The 22,512-nt window shown below is 38.8% G+C and overlaps 2 protein-coding genes across 2 annotated transcripts; both read left to right on the top strand.

Moving 5' to 3' along the window:
* Positions 1-12,222: 12,222 nt before the first annotated feature.
* Positions 12,223-20,094, top strand: LOC133729903 (uncharacterized). Its single transcript, XM_062157528.1, has 9 exons — positions 12,223-12,486; positions 12,738-14,354; positions 14,445-14,802; positions 15,228-15,312; positions 16,041-16,097; positions 16,458-16,517; positions 17,047-17,268; positions 17,733-19,223; positions 19,434-20,094. The coding sequence occupies exons 2-9, from the start codon at positions 12,866-12,868 to the stop codon at positions 19,836-19,838; spliced, it is 4,167 nt and encodes a 1,388-aa protein (XP_062013512.1). The 5' UTR covers positions 12,223-12,486; positions 12,738-12,865; the 3' UTR covers positions 19,839-20,094.
* A 135-nt stretch (positions 20,095-20,229) lies between these two features.
* Positions 20,230-21,889, top strand: LOC133729905 (ATP synthase gamma chain, chloroplastic). Its single transcript, XM_062157531.1, has one exon. It carries the CDS (start codon positions 20,496-20,498, stop codon positions 21,615-21,617), a length of 1,122 nt encoding a protein of 373 aa, XP_062013515.1. The 5' UTR covers positions 20,230-20,495; the 3' UTR covers positions 21,618-21,889.
* Positions 21,890-22,512: the final 623 nt, after the last annotated feature.

Here is a 22,512-nt window from a genome sequence, read left to right on the forward strand (position 1 = left end):
TTTGTTTTGGGTTATTCAATAGTAGAGGGAATGAAATGTGTGACCCAAATACAGGTGGACCGCAAGGCTTGCGTAGCAAACTTACCGTGATTGGATGGTCATAACGGTTGTTATTTTGTTACGACGTCGTTTTATGATCAGTGTTGGAGAATTGTTGGGTACGTAGGGGGTCTTTGCCATTTGGTAGCCCACCCAATCAGAAAGCTTCTTTTCAAAACTCGATACCAATAGTGCCCCTGATATTGAACCAGAAATACCCAAAACACCTTCAATACTTAAAAATTGAACACGCGACTGTCCTCCGTTGGGAAGTTGAGATTTTCAGTACGGCTTTCTCGTCTTCTCACGTGACTTCTCACTTCACACCCTCCTGACCTCCTCCCTACTCCGGTCAATGCGTACGTGTGCGAGTGTGCAATTCAAAAAAAATAAAATAATAAATAATAATAATAATAATGTTTTGAAGAGAAATAGTTATTTCTAAGTCGCTAAAAAATGCAATTATTGTACCCAATGCTTTGAAAACATGTAAAAATGTATGTTACACTGTAGATTTGGAATAGGATTGAATCCCGAATGATTATTATTTTTATAAGAAAAAAAGGATCGAGACTTGTTGCTGACTCAAATGCTAGGTTGAGTAATTGTCAATAGTAATATATTGTACATGTAGTTTATGAGAACTAAATAATGCAAGATAATTTGACAAACACATATTATATCTTTTAGTTTTCGTGTTATGGTGGTGAAAAAGTGTAACAAACTTAACTTTTTAATTGACTTTTACTCAAATCCGATAGGAGTTATAGTCATTCAAAAAAATCGTTGGAACTCTGTTTTTGAATTAATATTCTCAAAAAAAAAAAAAAAAAAGGTAAAAAAGAATTAGCTGCCTTTTACTCAAACCCGATGGGAATTATAGTCATTCAAAAAACCGATGGGACTCTGCCTTTGACTTAATATTCTTCCAAAAAATTATAATACTGCCACAGTGGCTGTCAGCCAGAATCGAACATGGGCAAAGTGAAAACAACTATCAAATCTCGCTGACAGGTGACCACTGCGCCAAATGCACATTTGCTTTTGGAAATGGATTGACAACTTAATTTAACTAAATTGTTTGAACGCGGGACCCGCCTGATATCCACACGGCGAGGCACCGCCATTTGACATCAGTCAATTTCCCAAACTACCCCTGTGCCCAAAAGAATTGGTTAAAAGGAGCGCGAAACCTTTAAACGGGTCTTAAGATTCTACTCTACTCTCTCTCTCTCTCTCTCAAGATTCTCTCTGTCTCTCTCTCAAGATCCATCGGAGTAATGAGGCAAGCCGTCCCCTCTTCCAGCCTCACCATTTACAGAGTCCAACACCATTTCGTGCTTTACCACGACCCGATCGACCGACCCAGCCATCTGCATCGGGCTGCCGGTCATCCAAGGAGGGTCCGGTCAGTGGACTAGCGTCGTCGACCCGAGCATCCCCATCGTCACCGTCAACTTGAGGTCGGCACCGGTCTTCTTTCATGACCGCCCAACGGAGCCGTTTTTGCGGGTCGGTCCCTTTAACGCCTCCCTGGCGGCGTCGGATGATGCTTAGACGACGTCAATCAAGATTGCCCCACCTGAGACTCTGACACACATTAACGGTGTCTACATGCTTCCTTCATCGTCCATCTTCTGGGACCCATCCGCCGTCTCCACTCCTCCGGTGCTGAAGGTTAATTCGTGTGGCTGAGCACACGCCCGCCGAGGCAAGAACCATGATGGTGAGGTGGACACCGGATGCTGCGAAGGTGACAATACAAGTGCTTTGCGACTCTTTAACAAGGTACCCCACACGCCCTGACATTTCTTTATGAGTTTTTTTTACTGTTCCTGCAAAATGACCATAAATTGATGATCTTTTTTATCCTTTTATCATAAATTGATGATTTATATACATTTTTGTTGAGTGTTTCATTTTAGGAAAAGAAAAAAAAAACTTTTATTTTGTGCATGCAAAAGTAATTATATGTTAACAGATGACATTGGAAACATATACAATCCACTAGTTCATAACTTCATACCCACTTTCGTGTAAATTAGTATGAGCCATCCTCTGCGTGATTAATTTATGAGTTTTCAAATGTTATCTTATACCATTATTCAGGTCTGCAAATATTGGCTGAGTGTAGTTGATTCCCTTTGATGAATTTGGGTGTCCAATTCATAACTAATATTGTTTTGCTTTGCAATTTGGATGGATGATGCATGTAGCTGTGGACACCCAATCGAAAGGGTTAAGCGATGTGGAGAAGGGGAAGCCAAGATTATGTTCAGGAGTCCATACTCTGTCCTTTCCATCTTATCCAGCCAGCCACATGCAGAGCTTATATTGGACGATGGCCAGTCCATCATTGTTTGTGCGCAAGAACACTTCTTCCAAGATAACAAGCAAAAGAAAAAAGTGTTTAATGTTGACAATATGCTATCTCTTACATTCGAATGAAAAAATACATAATGAATGTGAATGCTCAAACGAGAATGTATGATACTTTATTCTTCTTAGATGCAAGATTTGTGAGGATTCCTCATCAATCATTTAATTTTCTTTAATATCTTAGAACTATAACATTATAACATCAAATGATGCTCTAACACATTCATACATTATGTTTGTGTAACTTGATCTAAGATCTCAGTAAACTTATAAATAGGACAAATTTGAACAAATATTGTGACTCATGAAAGTGTTCACACAGCTTCGTCTAAAATTTCAATAAACTTATACATAGGACAAAAATGACTCATAACAAAAAATACATAATGAATGCTCAAATGAAAAGTATCATATTTTAGTCTTCCCAAATGCATTTGTGAAGAATCCTCATCAAATGTTCAATCGAATGTGAAGGCACGCACATTATGTTCATTCGGGTCAAGTGAAGCCATACCTGCAAAAATACTTTTGCAGGTCATCAACAGTCACCAGATACTCGTTGGCTGAATCAAATGTCAGGTACAGATTTTCGGGCTTGGCCAACAGAATAGTGTCATTTGAGTCACCCACATAATACTCTGCTTCCTCCTGTCCATAACTTCATACCCACTTTCGTGTAAATTAGTATGAGCCATCCTCTGCGTGATTAATTTATGAGTTTTCAAATGTTGTCTTATACCATTATTCAGGTCTGCAAATATTGGCTGAGTGTAGTTGATTCCCTTTGATGAATTTGGGTGTCCAATTCATAACTAATATTTGTTTTGCTTTGCAATTTGGATGGATGATGCATGTAGCTGTGGACACCCAATCGAAAGGGTTGAGCGATGTGGAGAAGGGGAAGCCAGGATTATTTTCAAGAGTCCATACTCTGTCCTTTCCATCTTATCCGGCCAACCACATGCAGAGCTTATATTGGACGATAGCCAGTCCATCATTGTTTGTGCGCAAGAACACTTCTTCCAAGATAACAAGCAGAAGAAAAAAGTGCTTCATGCTGACAAGATGCTATCTCTTACATTCGAATGAAAAAATACATAATGAATGTGAATGCTCAAACGAGAAGATATGATACTTTATTCTTCTTAGATGCAAGACTTGTGAGGATTCCTCATCAATCATTTAATTTTCTTTAATATCTTAGAACTATAACATTATAACATCAAATGATGCTCTAACAAATTCATACATTATGTTTGTGCAACTTGATCTAAGATCTCAGTAGACTTATAAATAGGATGGATTTGAACAAATATTGTGACTCATGAAAGTGTTCACACAACTTCGTCTAAAATTTCAATAAACTTATACATAGGACAAACATGACTCATAACAAAAAATACATAATGAATGCTCAAACGAAAAAGTATCATATTTTAGTCTTCCCAAATGCAAGGTTTGTGAAGAATCCTCATCAAATGTTCAATCGAATGTGAAGGAACGCACATTACGTTCATTCGGGTCAAGTGAAGCCATACCTGCAAAAATACTTTTGCAGGTCATCAACAGTCACCAGATACTCGTTGGCTGAATCAAATGTCAGGTACAGATTTTCGGGCTTGGCCAACAGAATAGTGCCATTTGAGTCACCCACATAATACTCTGCTTCCTCCTGTCCATACATCAGATTATGGATTGCATAATTACTCTCGAATAACAGAAATCCCAGCCCAGGCTCTAGGATCTCCACCTCTTGCAAGTTAAAGCCCGACCTGTCAAAATAGTCTCTCAAAATTTCCTCAATGACGTGTTGGTTGTACATCCACCTTGCTGTGACCATGCGCTCGATGGCGGGTCTCCTCCGCCCGAGCAGTAGAGTGACTGTGAACTGGCACATAAACAAGGCAAACCATGGGATGTAATACTTGCCCTTGTTCATTGTAAGCTTGTGTGGGGGAGCCAGAGATACCTCGCTGCAATCAAAGTTGCTGACCGAGTTGTAGAAGAGTACCTGTTGAAACGGTGTGCCGCCTATCAGATCCGGAGCAAAACCCAGATTAAAGGTGATAAGATGATGATTATTGTTAATCAATGTACACGGCCTCCCCTTTGGAGAATAGGTTAAAGGTAAATCGATATACTATGACTTGAACTGCTCATGCTGGTAGATTAGATAGTATTGTTCCTCCTTGATAAAGTGAAGCGGTACTCCGCTCGTCGGTGCCGAAGAAGAGCTCGTCGGTGCCCGTGCCAAGGAAGAGCTCGCAGCTGCCGAGGAAGAGAGTGCCGGTGCCGGTGTCGAGGAAGAGCGCACCGCGAAAATGTACGGAAAATTTCGGGAAACTCCTGACGGAAATGATATAGCATATGAATTTCGTTTCGGCACTATTACGAAAATTTCGACGGAAAATTAGGTAGTTTCGGAGAAATTTAAAACCTTAATTTGGAGGCGTAACCCTATTATTTGATATTTGTTCATTAATAAATTGTATTAGTCATACATTTAAACCCTAAACCATTATTAACATTGCAGAAGATCTTTTATAATTAAATAATCATTAGATATCAAATACTATTTGACCCTTGTTTTGAGTAATAAATAGTATTTGAGTTGTACTTAATTGAGTGGGTTACACTCGTTTAATGATTAAACATTCTTTTAGGCGACAAAGCATAGGGGGTTTCCGGTTTCGTTCAAGACTTCAAGTAAGACAGAAAGAGAACTCAACATTCGATTAACTGAGAATTTGAAAAGTTTAAATGTGAAAATAATATGAAAAAGAGGCTCTATTTCATAATATTCCAGATGCAAGAGCAAATAATTAAAGGCCTTGTACACATAATGGATGACCAAATCCGCCCACTATTACAATTACTATAAGTTTTTAAGAGATAATTTTAAGAGATTTTCCATAAACATTATCTTTTAAATTTTAACTTGAGTCAAAATTATAAGACGAAATCATAGTTTTATAGGGTTTAGGAAAATAACAGAACTAGCCTACGTACATAGATTTTGAGGTACCATAAACTTTAGATTTTGATCTACAGACCGAAGACTGAAATTAAAATCATTAGCCCTTTCTAGGGAAGAGAAGTCTTACCACTAAATATAAGGTCAGGACCATTATTATTTACCTTCATTGAATCCTACCTTGAAAAACAATTAAACCAATTAAATTTTATGATACCTGCATTCAAGGAAACTAACGATGATTATGAAAATATTAGAATGCTCAAATTTACAAACAAGACAATAAATTTGTTGATACGATCTCGGACCATCATGATGGTGTATATATTTCTATTAAAACAAAAATATCAAACTTCTTGTTCTAATATAGGGTTTGCCTCTCAGAAACAAAAAAGAAAGGAAGACACCGGGTCGGGTACACAATTTCTCGGGATCGTTCTTGCTCGTCTAAACCTAACGGTCCTAACCCTCCCCACAAGATCGTTCCTAAAATTTTGGGAAATAGGATTTTTTTGGGACTAAACAGCGAAGTCCAAGTGCTCAAAGCCCGAATAAGCATCCTAATCTGAAACATGTGCGCCCTTCACCATAGTCAGTATGATGCTCTATTTGTTTTGTTATATTAAAGTTCTTTATGATGAAGTCTATGCGGTTAATCTAGGTTGAACAATTTAAGTGAATAATTACTTCATTGATCTGAGTAATTGAGAATTTCAGATATCCATTTGGCCAATTCAGGCTGGAGTGCTGGACCGTACCCCTTCCCATTGCTTGGAAAGAAACCTCATTCGGACAGCGGCTTTAGTGGGAAGCAATTCGAGTATTCGATGAATAACAAGGTCTGGCTTGTTTCTCCTTGTGACATGACCGCGTTAAACATGTTTGTTAAACTTCAATGTCACTGTAAATTATTTGAAGGCTTGGCAGGACTCAAGAGTCGTATTTATATAGATCAACTTTACTCACAGTTCTTTAAGGACTAGAAAACCTCAACTCACTGGAATTCGTGCCACGCTCCTCTTCTTCTTCGTTTAGGCCATGTTTGGTAACCAGAAAGGAAATGAATCAATTTCCTTACCTTTGGGAAAGTGTTTCCGGAGGGGGGGGGGGGGGGAGGGAACCAATTTCCCTCACTTTTTCATTTCCTTTGGGAAAATGTTTCCCTTCCTTGGCTGTCCCAAACGCAGGAAAGGAAAATGTTTCATTTCCCAATGGCCACTTTCCGGGAAACAAACATGGCCTTAGGGTTTATCCCTTCCCCTCTTTATTCTCCTAATTTGGATATGTCCCTGCCCGATGTGGAACAGTTATTTAGTTGGGTACTCATCAATAGGATAATTATTAATTTCCATTGAAAATTTGGCACAACCAAAACCTTTTAGTTGTGTTGCCAAAAAAAAAAAAAAAAAAAAACCTGTTGGTCAATTTGCAAATGTTGACCAATGGAAATTATCTTAATTATTTGTTTTGGGTTATTCAATAGTAGGGGAATGAAATGTGTGACCCAAGTACAGTTGGACCGCAAGGTCTGCATAGCATGTCCGCCGTTTATTGGATGGGCATCGAGCATCGAACGGTAATACAGCTTGTTATTTTGTTACGACGTCGTCTCATGATCTGTGTTGGAGAATTTGTAGGTAGGGAGCATTTACCATTTGATAGGTCTGCCCGCCCACCCAATCAGAAAGCTTCTTTCCAAAATTCGATACCCATAATGCCCCTGATAGTGAATCAAAAATACACAAAACACCTTTAATACAAGATGCAGTGACTGCGAAGGTGACAAGAGAAGTGTTATGCGATTCTTTTGCAGGTTACCCCACGCAATGGCGGAACGTTATAGGGGCCGGAGATGGACCTGGCCCCCCCAAACTGATTTATTATGACGTGGCCATGTATGACTGGCTGAAGATTATTTTAGAAAATTGAAAATAATTAAGATATGGCCCCTACATTCTCTTAAATACTCTGTTTTCTATGTTTTGTGAAAGGAAAATATTAATTAATTCTTCATTATTGAGTCTAATTATTTCTAACCTCATTATTAGTGTTTTGGAGAAAGAAATTTTTTAAAGGAAAACATTAATACAGATTTTAATATGTACATTCTTAGAAAAATAGCAAAAATATTTTCTATTAGTTTTTTTAAATCATAATTATATTATTTTTTGGCCCCTCCAAAAAGAGAAATTTTAAATACACACCCCTAATTACTTAATACACATCCCTATTATTTTATTTTTCAAATCAAATTTTATAGGCAAGTTAAATGTCCAAAACAGACATCTATATATTAGAAGAAAAAAAAAATTGAATCACGCCTATATTCTTTTTTACGTCTCTTCTTCTAAACCCTAGACGCTGTAATATATCTTTCTTCTCCACACTTCATCATATCAATTTTGACCATTGACATGGATTCTTAAGACCTCGCTCAACAATCTTCAATTATGTCGTGTTTGGATGAAATAATTATAAATTCTTGAGAAATTTTAAAACGATGGAATCTACCACTTCAACAATTAGAATTCCATAAATTGCAATTTTCATTATTTGGTTGTATTTATTCAAAATTTGGAATGTGTAATAAATTAAGAAGATTTAAAACAAGTTAAAATATTGAAAACGAAAATGACCTTGTTTTGGAAACTAATAAAGTAAGAAAAGTAAACTTTTGTAATGAAATTTGAAATTATACATATTTTGATGGAAATTGAAGTGAAGATTCGGACAATCAATTCATTCATTTCTTTCTATAGAGAAATTCATAATTTCTAAGTATAGAATGTCAAACGAGATAATTCATGTTAAGAAGTTATGAACTGCTTATTTTCATTTTAAATATCATATCTTTTTCCTTCATCCAAACACACTGTTGAGGTGTGTGTTCTTCATCTTGTTTATTATTCTCATGTTTATTTTTTTTACCCCCCCCCAGAAACTCACAAGTTAATTCTCATGTTTGAAGATTTGAAGGGAACAATAATAAATCTTTGGGTAAAGCTATAGTATGTTAACATTTCTCATACATCAACTATTTTTACCACTTTAAGGACTCATGTTACCACTTTGAGAACTAATATTACTATTTTGAGGACTCATATGGTAAACTAAGAAAATTTACCACTTTAAGGACTCATGTTACCACTTTGAGGACTAATATTACTATTTTGAGGACTCATGTGGTAACTAAGAAAATTTATCACTTTAAGGACTCATGTTACTATTTTGAGGACTAATATTACTATTTTGAGGACTCAAATTACCACTTTTAAGGCAATTGTATGCATGTCATACGTTAACATTTTGTAGAATTTTCCTAAATCTTTAAGGATTTCCCAATATTTAACACAAGTATTCAATATAGTAGCCTTAATATAGTCAAATAATAGAATATTTCATGATTTTTTAGATTAAGGGTATTTTAGGTACTTTGGGTTGTGTATTTAGTAAAATATTAGAATGGTAAATTAAATGAGTGGTGTATTGAAAATGGGGTGTGTATTAAGTAATTGGGGGTGTGTATTTAAAATTTCTCCTCTAAAAATAACTTTCAAGTTCCGCCACTGACCCCACGCCTGAGATTTTTCTATGTGAGTTTTGTTTACTGTTCCTGCAAAATGACCATAGACCGTAGGTCGCACTATTTTTTCTTTCTTTTACTGTTCTTTGGAAATGCATGTCCATATATATACAGCTCTCTCTCTCTCTCTCTATGTTCATTCGTTACAAATTTCTTCTATGGTTGAGACTGAAATTAGGAGAAAATAAAAGATAAAACAGATTTAGATTGAGTTGGACAAAAAATTTAGGGCCAGAGTAGGTGTTGTCAAACTGCTATATAATTGATAAAACCTAGAAGAAAGGACTTCCTTTTTTTTTTCAGTTTTCAGTTTTCAGTGTTGGATTAAATACCAATGCATACAATCCAATTATGTGTTCAAAGATTCATGCTTTTTGTACTGGCTTTCCAATACCCGTCAGGCTTGAACTCGGGGCCTAAAAAGTCAGCCACAACGCCAGAACGACAAGAAAATCGATCAAAGTACATACTTGAGCATTTGTACTATTGATTTGGGGACATCATGCATGATATATCTACATGAGGCATGTATCTAGAATATTAACCAAGGGTAGAGGCTTAAATTAAGTTAGTAGAAGAAAGAAGAGGGGGATTCGAATAACAAACAAGTGAGGAGGAGATATCCCAGGCCTTTCCATCTGAGTCGAAGTAGATTTAAGACCGGCCACTATGCTTTTGTTACATTATTTAGTATGTAGTGTTCGACCAAAACTACCCTGCTTTTATCGAAGACTACGTGCTGCGGAAGAAAGACATATGATATGATATGATATATGGATTTGAGTTACAGACTAACCAGATATCATATCTAGAAAATAGGATGCTGCATACTTATACGGGACTCCACTTATGAGCCTTGGACTAAGGAAGGGATCATTGTTGTCCGACACACAATGTCTCCTCTCTGTCCATAAATAAAAACCTTATAGGCCTAGCCTCTTCAGTGTAACGACACTCGGCATTTCTTACAATTCCATACGAACCGAAGCTTTATCGATGATGTACATTTCAATGCGAATTCTCCTAATCAATACAATCCATATATCTGTCTTGTTTCAATTAGAACTTGAATTGCCTTTACGTGTAAATTAACTAGTAGTAGTACACCATGTGTTCGATGAAAATCATGTCTCTTCCATGAGCTAAGAAAAGTTGTAGGCATGCCTTGCCTGCCAGGTGCTCACAGTGACAAGTAGCACAAGTCCACGTACAGTCTCCATAAATATGGTCTTTACTCCGCATATTCTTTGATACTCATCTATGCCCACGAAATAACAGTAAGAACAACTATGCTCTCCTACTATACTATATTTCACTTTACTTGGAGCTTAATTGAACTCAATAAATTAGTATTTATTCGCCATATAGAAAGAATGCCATGATAAAGTTATGATTTTCTCAATATAGCAAATTTTGTGCACTTCGATGAATTTATATGATGTCTTATAATATCTTGCCCGTTAAACATACTGAAAGATGTTAGGTATTAACATTGAATAATATTCTTATTGAAACAATTTAGAAACCTTTTTTTTTTTTTTTTGGAAACTTCTATAAAGAAATGTTTTTTTTTTTTAGGGCAACGGAAGACTAATCCATTGATCGAAATCATGATGACGTCACTCGGTCAAGCATGAAGGGTACAAACACCCCTCATATTACAATGCAAGCTCACGAAGAGTACTAAATCCAAAAGAAATCCATACTTGAAAACTAAAATCCTAAAGGAACTGCTGAAATAGAAAATGCAGAATTGAAAAAAACTCCCTAATCCTACACTGCCCAAAAATGAAACCAATGTCCTGAACATCTTGACGCCTAAGACCCTTTTGGTGTACGTCACGACATTCAACACACCCACAGCAACATTCTAGGAACAGATACAGGACAAAGAGCAGGACAGACCATCCCAAAAAGCCCAAACCCGACCCAAGTGTGAGAAAATAGGGGGAATTGGGCTATAGACCCAAGTCTCTAGACTGCATCCCTGCAGCCCAGAAAGGCAGAGGCCCAAGGCCCACTACCCACACCCTACGTGCCTCACAACCAGCCGCCGAATCTGGCCCTTCCGAGAAGCCGCCCGCCACCGCCAAATCAGTCCGGCGGCCTCCCCAGGCAGGAGACCGTGGCAGCCATCTCGCCGCTCACCAAAGCCTGTGCTAGCCGCCGATCTCTAGCAGGAAAGCTCCGATCTTGCTCCTCCTCTAGTCCCGAAACCACGACCGATCTCCTCTTCTAGTCCCGACGCCGATTCACTCCGACTGGAAACCGATGATGCAGGAAGAGCCTCCCCCAGAAGCCTGATGCCAACCACGGCCGTCGACCACAACGCAGCCCGAAAGAACCAAAATCGGGCTCGACCACAACGCAACCCGAGATCAAAGTCTCGTCCTCTTTGGTCTGGAAAACGACGCCGGAGCGCCCTGCTGCAGATCGGAGCCAAGGGACGCCGCCGCACTCCTCACGAAACCTAGGTTTAGGTTTCGGAATCGCTCCGACTTTTTTGGAGCCCCCTATAAAGAAATGCTATTGAATGTTGCTGCTTGTAACTTAATCTCAATTTTTTTGAATCAAGGAAATAACTTTATAGATAGAAACTCAAATAGAGTTGATTACAAGCATATCGTAACACCTCCAGATAGCATTCGTGGAGTGTTATCAAATTACTAGAAATTTGTGTTTGCCTAAGGCTAGAGTAACCATTACATACTCTTCCGCTGCCATCTATAGACAGAATAAGAAGATGTGGTAGTACCCACGTTGATACATAGAAATAGGTTCACTCATCAATTAATTACATTTGCTTGTAACTTAATCTCAATTAATTACGTAGGAAGAATATAGACAAATGTTGTGAACCATGCCGCCCAAATTAAATCAATTCTCCAATCTTCTTAAACTCGAATTATATGATGTCAATAACTTATAGCTTATTTAGTTCACTTCAATACTTTACAAGTGTAAAATAACAAAAAATGTTAAATACTAAGCATAGCAGATCCATTCCATTGAAAGGACATTAAATCCTCTAGCTTGAACCACCACCAGCGTCTTCTATCACCTCAAAGCACCTTCTAATATGCCTAAATTAAAGTGGTTTGTTTACTAATTAAGATGCTGTTTTAAATTCCTTTAACCTCATGAACTTTGTCAAGAAACCTTCTACCGACGCTATTTTCCGTCGGACAAAGTTGTCCTTACATTTTATTTTATTTTTTTCTGGTTAAAACTTGGAAGAGTAATCACAAAAGGCACTAAAACGCAACGCTTTGAAATTGAGGCTCAACATCATCTTCATCGACCCCCCATTCCCTCCGAGCGACGAACTGAACAGACACCGGGTCGGGTTATCGGGTGCACAATTTCTCGGGTCCTCGTCCTCACACATCTAAACCTAACCCACCCCACACCATCGTTCTCTTAACATTTTGGGTTCTGGAATTACAATCTGAACCGCCCAAGTCCAGGTTTCTCACCCGAATTCAACACAAGGCGTCGTAATCTGAAACAGGTGCGGCCTTCGCTGTAATCAATATAATCCTCTATGATTTGTTACATAAAGTTTTGATCTTTGCTCAATTTGATAAAGTTTTAGTCTTTTTGGGAATGTGGTTAATCTAGTTTGAAGAATTTAAGTGAATAATTACTGCATTGACCTGAGTTATTGAGAATTTCAGACACCCATTTGGCCAATTTTGTGTGTGAATTGACTGTGGATCACTGATAGAGATGTATCGTTTGTTATGTTCTGTTGTGGTTCAGGTGGAAGTTAGTGCTTTTTGATTGTCAATGTTGGTGGTTTTTGGGAATTGTATGAGTTTTGGATTCAGTTGAATAGTTGAGGATCCTAGTTTAAGGATCCACTGCATGATAGACTAGTTATATCGAAAATGTCTCTGTGTTCGAATGAGCAGTCAACCGGAGTTGGGTGTGTTAGTGGTCAGAAGGTTGCTGTGGACGGAGAGAACTCGAATGGACATGATGAGAGTGTTTTGAGATGCGAGGAGGAAGAGGATGAGGATGAGGAGGAAGATGTGGATTTCAATCCTTTTCTTAAAGGAGCTGTTTCGCCAGAGGCTTCTTCGAGTCTGAGCTCTGAAGTGGAAGGTATAGACGGTGAAGTTGATGATGTCGGCGGAAACAATGGCGTTGATTCGTTGAATGTAGGTTGTGAGGGGAAGACGACGTGTGCTGCTGAAGATTCTGAGCATGGGGAGGAAGAAATGGTGATGCAAACTGCTGCTGCTTCTTCTGAAGATGTGTCGGAAAATGAATTAGGGAACTTTGATTCTGGAATTGAACATGTGGAAGAAAAGGATGATGGCTCAAGTTTGGGACCTGATGTTAATCATGTTGCTGAAGGTCAGTTGAGTAGCAAAGCAGACACCAGGACGTCCACAATAGATCTAGATGATGAGGGTGAAGATGCGATCTGTAAACGCACACGGGCCCGCTATTCCTTAGCAAGTTTCACACTTGATGAACTCGAAACTTTTCTTCAAGAAACAGATGATGACGATGACCTCCAAAATATTGATGATGAAGAAGAGTACAGGAAATTTCTCACTGCTGTTTTACATGGTGGAGAAGGTGATGACCAGTTGACTAAAGAAAATGAAAATGCTGCTGATGATGAAGATGAGGAGAATGATGCTGACTTTGAGTTAGAACTAGAAGAGCTTCTTGATAGTGATGTGGATGAAAATACAAGGGATAAAAGTACAGTGTATGAGGGAGCTGGAAGGCGACCAAAGACTCGACAGAATAGAAAGTCCTCTGCTAGATCTAAGAAGAATTTAGGACAGACAAAGAGGTCATTGCGTCCCCTTTTACCAGTTTTGCCACATGGACCAATTTCCACTTTTTATACTCAGGACACGAGAACTTCAATACCTGGGATTGCTTCAAGCTGTTTGTCTTCTACAATGGATTATCGTTCTAAAAGTGGATTCACTGCTCACCAGATAGGCCAGTTGCACCATTTGATCTATGAACATGTGCAGCTGCTTATTCAAGTATTTTCTCTGTGTGTACTTGATAACTCCAGGCAACATATTGCCTCCCAGGTTCAGAGATTGATCTGTGAGATGCTCCACAAGCGTGATGAAGTACTGGCATGGAAAAATGTACCATATCCTAATATTTGCTTTTTCCCATCAGTGCCAACTGAAACACCTCAATCCTATCAGATACAAAGCACTTTAGTGTCATCCCACACATCTGATGCGCATGCAGCGTCTTCTCCTTCCAATAAGCAGATGTTAGTTTCCCCAAATGTCTCTCCTTTCTGGGTGCCTTCTATAAATGGCCCTGTGCTATCTGTCCTGGATGTAGCTCCACTTAATTTGATTGGGAGATACATGGATGATATTGATACTGGTATGTTAAAGAATGTCTCTGTTTTTTTTTTCCCCCTCCATGCTTTTGCTGTTTATCCTTATAATATCTGCCATCAATTTGTTTTGACAGCTGTCCAGGGGAATCGACGGCGTTTCAAGGAAACTATTTCTGACATTTGCCTTGAAAAAGAGCCTTTGTTTCCCCTTCCTAATTTCCCATCATGTGCTCAAGCCAACTGTGAAGTTGTAAGTGGGATGGGTTCCTCAGCTGTCAATGTGGTTCCATCTTCACATAGTCAACCACCAAAGAAGTCACTGGCTACATCAATTGTTGAAAGTACCAAGAAGCAATCAGTTGCTTTAGTCCCAAGGGAAATCGCAAACTTGGCCCAGAGATTTTATCCTTTGTTCAATCCAGCATTATATCCCCATAAGCCACCCCCCGCAGCTGTCACAAATCGGGTGCTTTTCACTGATGCAGAAGATGAGTAAGTTGCATGCTTTCTTCCTTATTGAGTTGGGGGCTAATGCCGAGTTGTTTCATGTGTGTGAATTGAGTTTATCTGTTGGGGTGCATTACATTTTAAAGTTGTAGAAGAATACAACTTGAATTTGAATCTTGAAATCAAAGTTAAATGGTTCTGTCTAGATACTAGTAATTCTTAAAGCTTTGAGTCAGATCATATGCTATCTGAATAAGGATCATTTGAAGTATGTCTTTACAAAGGGTTGTGTTGTTCATTTATGTCGTCCGGATGGTTTTTGCATTCGTATCTGTGACTGCATGTTTACTTCTTATCATATGAGTTACAATTGCGATTAATACTCAACAACAGTCTACAGTCTTTTTTAAAATTTTTTTATGAGACACCTTTATGATGATTCATCTTTTTTATTTGGAAATACAATGCAGATTATTAGCATTGGGGTTAATGGAATATAATACTGATTGGAAGGCAATCCAACAACGTTTTCTTCCTTGCAAATCTAAACACCAGGTAATCTTTTTCTACACTCTTAGTGGACACAATGTTCTGGTAATTTTTAAGCTGCTGATGCCTTTCATTACTTCCTCTGCTAATGAACGGTTGAACCACATGTTTTGGTAAAGAAAACGCTATAGTCAAAACATTTACACTATCCTTTGCATTCTTATTACCACATGCTAGGTTCCTAACTATTCAAGATGCAGAAATATTATACATTGTAGCCTACCATTCCCTAGGTTTCTGGGCTATGTAATGCAAGTCAGAACTGCAGCTTGTTCATGCTGTTTGTCTCTGTATTGCTCATTCTTGTTTTTGCTAAGATATAGAGAAGCCACATGTTTTTGCCAAAATGAAGTTAAAATACTGGAGTTTATTATGTTTAACCTTAAAATGCTGAAGTACTTAAGTAGTAACTACTTCGTCGTTGTGAACAGGATTAAGTATCTGCTTGATTGTTTATTATTATGAATGTTTGTGAATTAATATGTAGGACATGGCTCAATTTGGAATTTTTTGTTGTTTACATTACTCTAGCTGATGGAGTTTTCATGTGGTCAATGTGATGACAACTAATGATTATGTAGCATGAAGTTTATTGTGTGATTGCTCTTTTTTGTGGTTCCTGTCTTATTTCTATTTGTATATGGTGACATGAATTGTGCTATGGTTTGGCATCAGTGTGGTGGTTCAGCAAGAACGACCTATTTTATCTGACATGAAAGCTGCTTCTGTTACAGATTTTTGTCAGGCAGAAAAATCGTTGCTCATCAAGGGCACCAGAAAATTCCATAAAGGTATATGAAGGATTTATTATTTTTCTTTCCGTTGGTCATGCTTCATTTTAGGTAGATGGTTATCATATCTGGAATGAATAATTTATGTTTTCACCTTCCACATGTTTCTCTAAACATTTAGAATGAACACCATAATGAAAAAAATCCTATTGTCACTGCGGCAATTTATTAGAATATAGTTAGTTACTTAGTTGGAGTGATTCCATGACCTTGAGAATTCAAATACTCAATCAATATGTACATTTCGGGTTACCAACAAGTTACACTTCTGTACCCAGGCTTGTGTGGTATATTAGTAGCTGGACGATATACCTGTTTATTTTGTCAATAAATTGTGGAATTCTCTATTGCTTCATGCAGGCAGTTCGGAGGATGAAAACCTCACCTTTGACCGCAGAAGAGATATCCTGTATTCAGGAGGTAATACTATTCTGAGGCCTATAAATGTTTATGCATTCGAAATATGCTATTGCTGAAGCACTATATGCATGTGTGGCATTGCTCCGAGTGTTAATAACAATTATACCAGATACGAAAAGCTAATATGCGTTCCAGTAGTTAGTTCCCTTTTTATCTTAATTAATGGGAGATAAACCATCATGTAGGATCTTATTAGAGAATAACTAAATACTTATGTATATATGAACCTTTCTATCTCGCCACACCCTCCATCATTATTTAGATTAGGATAACTGATCTTGTATTGTCAAATCATGTTTGAATGTATACATTTTGTGCATTTTCTCACAAAAGGTCCTTATATGAGGAACTACTTCTCAGATGTTAGATCAGAAATGGACATTCAGATGCATTTAGATGCATCTTACCATCATAAATGGACACTCGAAATGCGTAGTTACATATATAGTTTGTTTGCCTGCCTGCCTGTATGCATGTTTTATGTATCAGGACCTATATGATGTAACTGTATTATATTCCAAATAATCAGGGACTCAAGGCTTATAAATACGATTTGATGGCCGTATGGAAATTTGTTGTCCCACATAGAGATCCATCCTTACTGCCTCGGCAGTGGCGCACCGCTCTTGGAACTCAGAAGTCATATAAGCTGGATGAAGCAAAAAAGGAGAAGCGGCGGTTATATGATTTAAAAAGAAGAGCAAATAAAAAAGCAGATATGCCAAGTTGGCAAAGTTCATCTGAGAAAGAGGTATGCTGCCTTTAAAATATTGATGTGAAAATATAACCTCTTTATATTTCATTTGTCTTGTATAATGTATCTATGATGTGATATGATCAATAAAATAGTGTGGTTTGCCTTTATATTTTGCAACTGTGCTAGACTTATATGCAATCTCAGCTAATTATATTATAATGTTTCCTGAATATTATGAATATATAGAGGCCTAGGACTCCTAGATGATGTAGAATTATTAATTTTATAAATTTCAGGAAGACTAGGTGGGAAATGGTGAAGTGGTAAGGTTTAGGGAAAGGTGTTGGGTGGGGAAACAGCTTTCTGTAATCATGAATGTATTGGAAGTATGCACCCAGTCCCAACTTTGTCCTCTTTGGAATGCAAAAGAATTTAGCTTCACCCTTTACTTATAGTTCAGCTCAGCTTGAGTATTAGATGTTGAATTCAATTGAATTGAATTTTGCTACTGTGTGCAGGACTGTCAGGCTGAAAAATCTTGTGGAGAGAACAATAGTGCAGATGGTCCCATGGATAATGCAGGTGAAACTTACGTTCATGAGGCCTTTTTAGCAGATTGGAGACCGGGTATTTCCAGTGGAGAGAGAAACCTTCACAGTGGTATTAATGGGCATAAAGAAGCTCCTCATTCCCAGACTGGTAATATGCACCAACTTCTATCTGCCTCGAAGTATACCCAGAATCCTTCATCTCATATGACTGGCGTTGGACAATTTGCATCTAGTGCCACAAAATCGAGTCATCCTATTTCGACCTCAAGCACCTCTGGATCCCAGTTTTGTTATCCAACATATCAAGCTCGTAGAACTACTGGTGCACACTTGGTTAAACTAGCACCAGACTTGCCCCCTGTGAATCTTCCACCATCCGTTCGTGTTGTCTCACAATCTGCCTTTAAAGGATATGTACGTGGGGCATCTTCCCATGTTGCTGGTGCTGGAGGTGGTTTTGGTGCCACAAAAGAGAATGCAGTTTCTCAACTTTCTCAAGTTGGAAGGCCTGGAACCTTCAACGCCATAGCAGCTAGACAGAATAAAAGTCAGTATTCAAAAGAAAGTGTTACAAACTTGCGCCCAGAAGACTCTAAAATTTTGAAGGAAAAGTGTGTAGAGAAAGGAGGAGATACTGGTTCTGATCTTCAGATGCATCCTTTGCTGTTCCAGCCCCCTGAAGATGGACGTTTGCCGTATTACCCATTGAACTGCAGCACTAGCAATTCTAGTTCTTACGGTTTTCTATCAGAAAACCAGCCTCAGCTACATCTAACTCTTTTACATAATCCTCACCAAGAAAATCAGGTTGATGATGGTCTTGTCAGATCATTGAAGAAATCCAATGTAATATCACGTGGCATTGATTTCCATCCACTTATGCAAAGAACTGAGAATGTAAATAGCGTCACAGTAACAACATGCTCAACTGCACCCCTTTCTGTTGGTTCTGGGGGCAAGTATGATCAAGTCCAACATCCTTCTGATTCCTTTCAGACTGAGGTTCCAGAGACTACTGGCACTAAACCTCGTCCTGATGAGGGAGCTACTGAACTGGACTTGGAGATTCACCTAAGTTCTACATCCAGAAAGGAAAGGGCTTTGAAAAGTAGAGATGTGAATCAGCATAATTTGGTTGCACCTGGTACTGGACCTACAATGATAGCTCAATGTGGTAATACTCCATTTTATAACCATGCTGAAAATTCCTCTGCAAGTCGTAGCGAGTTTGTTTCTGGCGGTAATACATTGGTTATACCAAGTAATAACATCAGTAGATACGACCCAGATGAAATGGGTGACCAGTCTCAACCTGATATTGAGATGGAACAGGAAGAGTTAAGCGACTCCGCTGAAGAAAGTGAAGAAAATGTCGAGTTTGAGTGTGAGGAGATGGCAGATTCTGAAGGAGAGGAAGATGGATCAGCATGTGAACAAATTTCTGAGATGCAGAACAAGGTGACTATTTCCTTTCTTTTTGTTAGTTATAAGATTCTATTGGCCGTAGGAAGCACTTACTATTTACAAATTCTACCTTCAACCTCAATCTCTCTCTCTTTGATGCAACCAATCTCTTTCTGGCAGGGGAAGATGTTTTATAAGTCTACCTCAATGTTCAATGTTTTTATTTTTTTTTCATCTTTTGACTTTCTATTATCTTGTTCTTAGGATGTTGCAAGTTTCACGAAGAAAGGACCTGCAACAGCAGAGCACAATGACAACATTCACATTCACAGGATTCCTTCCTTAGAGTTGGGTTTATCAAATCAAGGAATGGATGAGGCTAGTAATTCCTCATGGTTAAGTCTGGATACATATTCAGCAGATCGTGAGGAGAGCATGACTAGCGAGGGTCTTGCTGCGAAAGATTTGGTGTCACCCCCTCCGAACAAATCATGTAAGAAAGTGAGACTGAGAACAAGAGCTAATTCACAGAAACAAGTGGTGGACATGGCGCAACAACTGAGCTTGGGTCCTCTAGCACTTCCCCCTGTGAGGAAACCCAGGAAACGGGTATGCAGACCCAATTTGAACATAGGTTTGACTGTAGAAAACTCCAGCAGTGATAACTAACTTTACAGTTTTCATTTGTTTATTGATTCGTTGATTAGTATAGTATATAGATGAGCCATTACTTCTTGGATTCCCACCAACTCACTTTAGCCAGTGGTGTACGAGCCCGAGAAACCAAAGACCTGAGGGTCTGTTTTTGTAGATGTATGAATCATGTACATACATTTCTGTATATAGCTACACCATGGTTCACTCTGGGGTTTTGATACCTCCGAAGCACTGTAGAACTTTTAGAATTGAGCCTTGTTTTACCGAAACTGAACTGAGTTTTACAGACTCGCTTAGCCGCATATACTGTTGAAGAATCAAAGATGGGAGTCCTCAAGTGCTGCAAATCCACTGATCATGCACCCTCTCAGATCATGCCACGTCGGATAGAGACCCTACTCAGTAATGAATGATTAAGAGAGAAGCAAATAGGTGCCCCAAGTGATCCACCAAGTACCAACGGTCAAAATCCTTATCCCAAAACCTCATCCATTTCCCTCTCCCTCCACTCATTCCCACTCTTTGCCTCCATACAACATAAGCAAGTAACACATGAAGATAAGGCTTCTTCACAAAACCAAAACCCCATCTAAAAGAAAACCAGACCTCCTCTTTCTCTGTTCATTGCAGAGCTTCTCAGTTCAGTAAACTTGACACTAAATCAAAACCATGTCTTGTTCAAATGTGACAATGTGGGTGTCCTCTAAACCTTCCCTCACTGACACCTCCTCCCTCTCCTTCCGCTCTTGCCTGAGTCCTTTCCAGCTTCCTTCTCAGAACTCACTCACCGGCAACCCCTCCAGATCGTCCACCGTGACCTGTGGCCTCCGTGAGCTTCGTGATCGTATTGCGTCTGTATCAAACACCAAGAAGATCACCGAAGCCATGAAGCTTGTGGCCGCTGCCAAAGTCCGCAGAGCTCAAGAAGCTGTCGTAAATGGAAGACCCTTTTCGCAAACTCTAGTGGAAGTTCTTTACAACATCAATGAGCAGCTCCAAGTAGAAGACATAGATTCACCTCTCACCAATGTTAGACCTGTCAAGAAGGTCGCTCTTGTTGTTGTGACGGGTGATCGTGGTCTTTGCGGAGGTTTCAACAATCAGATCATTAAAAAAGCCGAGAGGAGGATCGCTGAGTTGAAGGCTCTTGGTCTTGAGTATACTATTGTTAGTGTTGGCAAGAAGGGTAACTCTTATTTTCTACGTCGGCCTTATATTCCGGTTGATAAGTTCATTGAAGGAACCAATCTCCCTACCGCTAAGGAAGCACAGGCCATAGCCGATGATGTTTTCTCTCTTTTTGTTAGTGAGGAAGTCGACAAGGTGGAACTTCTGTACACGAAATTCGTGTCATTGGTGAAGTCTGATCCTGTGATTCACACCTTGCTGCCACTCTCACCGAAAGGAGAGATTTGTGACATTAATGGCACTTGTGTAGATGCTGCTGAAGATGAGTTCTTCCGGTTGACAACTAAAGAAGGGAAACTGACTGTAGAGAGAGATGCAACCACTACAGAAACAGTGGATTTCTCTCCGATTCTGCAGTTTGAGCAGGATCCGGTTCAGATTCTCGACGCATTGCTGCCTTTGTACCTTAACAGTCAAGTTTTGAGGGCATTGCAGGAGTCATTGGCCAGTGAGCTAGCTGCTAGGATGACTGCTATGAGCAATGCGTCCGATAATGCAGTCGAGTTGAAGAAGAACTTGTCGAGGGTTTACAACAGGCAGCGCCAGGCGAAAATCACCGGGGAGATCTTGGAGATTGTTTCTGGTGCCAATGCCTTAACCTAAGTAGGTATGATATGACATGGCTACTATATGCAGATTTTCTTCATACTTCCTTGTAATTTTTCTCAGCGCTACGTATAAACTTTGTGTGCACGAAGAGAAGTGCAATGCCAAATGTATTTTGGTTTTGGAACCAAATTAAGAGCATTCCATTCCACCACAAATGTATGTCATTTTTTCTACATCATAGTTAATAATTATACTCTGCTAATGTAATTAAGGATTATTCGCAAGTTTCGTTCATCAATCAGATATAGATTTGCAATTGCTTGTTAGTTGTTGGACTCGTAGTTTATTGTTATGTATACTTGATATTGACTACTTGATATTGACTTGCTTCGCTGGTAGAAGTTACTGGTTATAAAGAAAAAGATGTGGAATGCTTGAGCAGAATCTCATTGTTTCATTCATTGCTATACTACCCAAATCATCACAAAGTCCATAGCAGAATAAGTTACATAATCAAATATCAAATATGTCTTCCCCTTTTCCACTGAAACTAATTAACCAAATTGGTATTCTAAGTTTCTAACTTATCAATAACCAGATTGGTAGCTCCCCAGAAATTAAATTAGGATCACAGAACAGAAACATTTTGCAGATTGACCAAATAGTTACAGCATGTGTGTGTAATATTTGTGTGTGTGTGTGTGTGTATACTATATATGGTTAACAAACCAAACAGTATGCTGCTCGATCTCTTTAGTTATCTGAAAATACAGGTGCAACTGCTACGAGTTTCTTTCGTTGTAGACACCGAGGGCGGTTGAGTAGTGTAGCAGGAGGAAAGTAAGGGATATCTTCATGACTTTGGTTTAGAATATTGTCTCCGGCCTGCGATAATGATGAGGATATTGAACTCAGAAGAAGTTGGTAGAGAGAGATCTGAGTTTTGAGG

The sequence above is a fragment of the Rosa rugosa genome, chromosome 2 (genome assembly GCF_958449725.1).
Source record: "Rosa rugosa chromosome 2, drRosRugo1.1, whole genome shotgun sequence".
Taxonomy (NCBI): Eukaryota; Viridiplantae; Streptophyta; class Magnoliopsida; order Rosales; family Rosaceae; genus Rosa; species Rosa rugosa.

Coding starts and splice junctions, on each gene's coding strand:
- LOC133729903 (XM_062157528.1), top strand. CDS start 12,866: ATGTCTCTGTGTTCGAATGAGCAGTCAACCGGAGTTGGGTGTGTTAGT. Junction 14,803..15,227: donor TTCACTGATGCAGAAGATGA/GTAAGTTGCATG, acceptor AATACAATGCAG/ATTATTAGCATTGGGGTTAA. Junction 19,224..19,433: donor TTTCTGAGATGCAGAACAAG/GTGACTATTTCC, acceptor TCTTGTTCTTAG/GATGTTGCAAGTTTCACGAA.
- LOC133729905 (XM_062157531.1), top strand. CDS start 20,496: ATGTCTTGTTCAAATGTGACAATGTGGGTGTCCTCTAAACCTTCCCTC.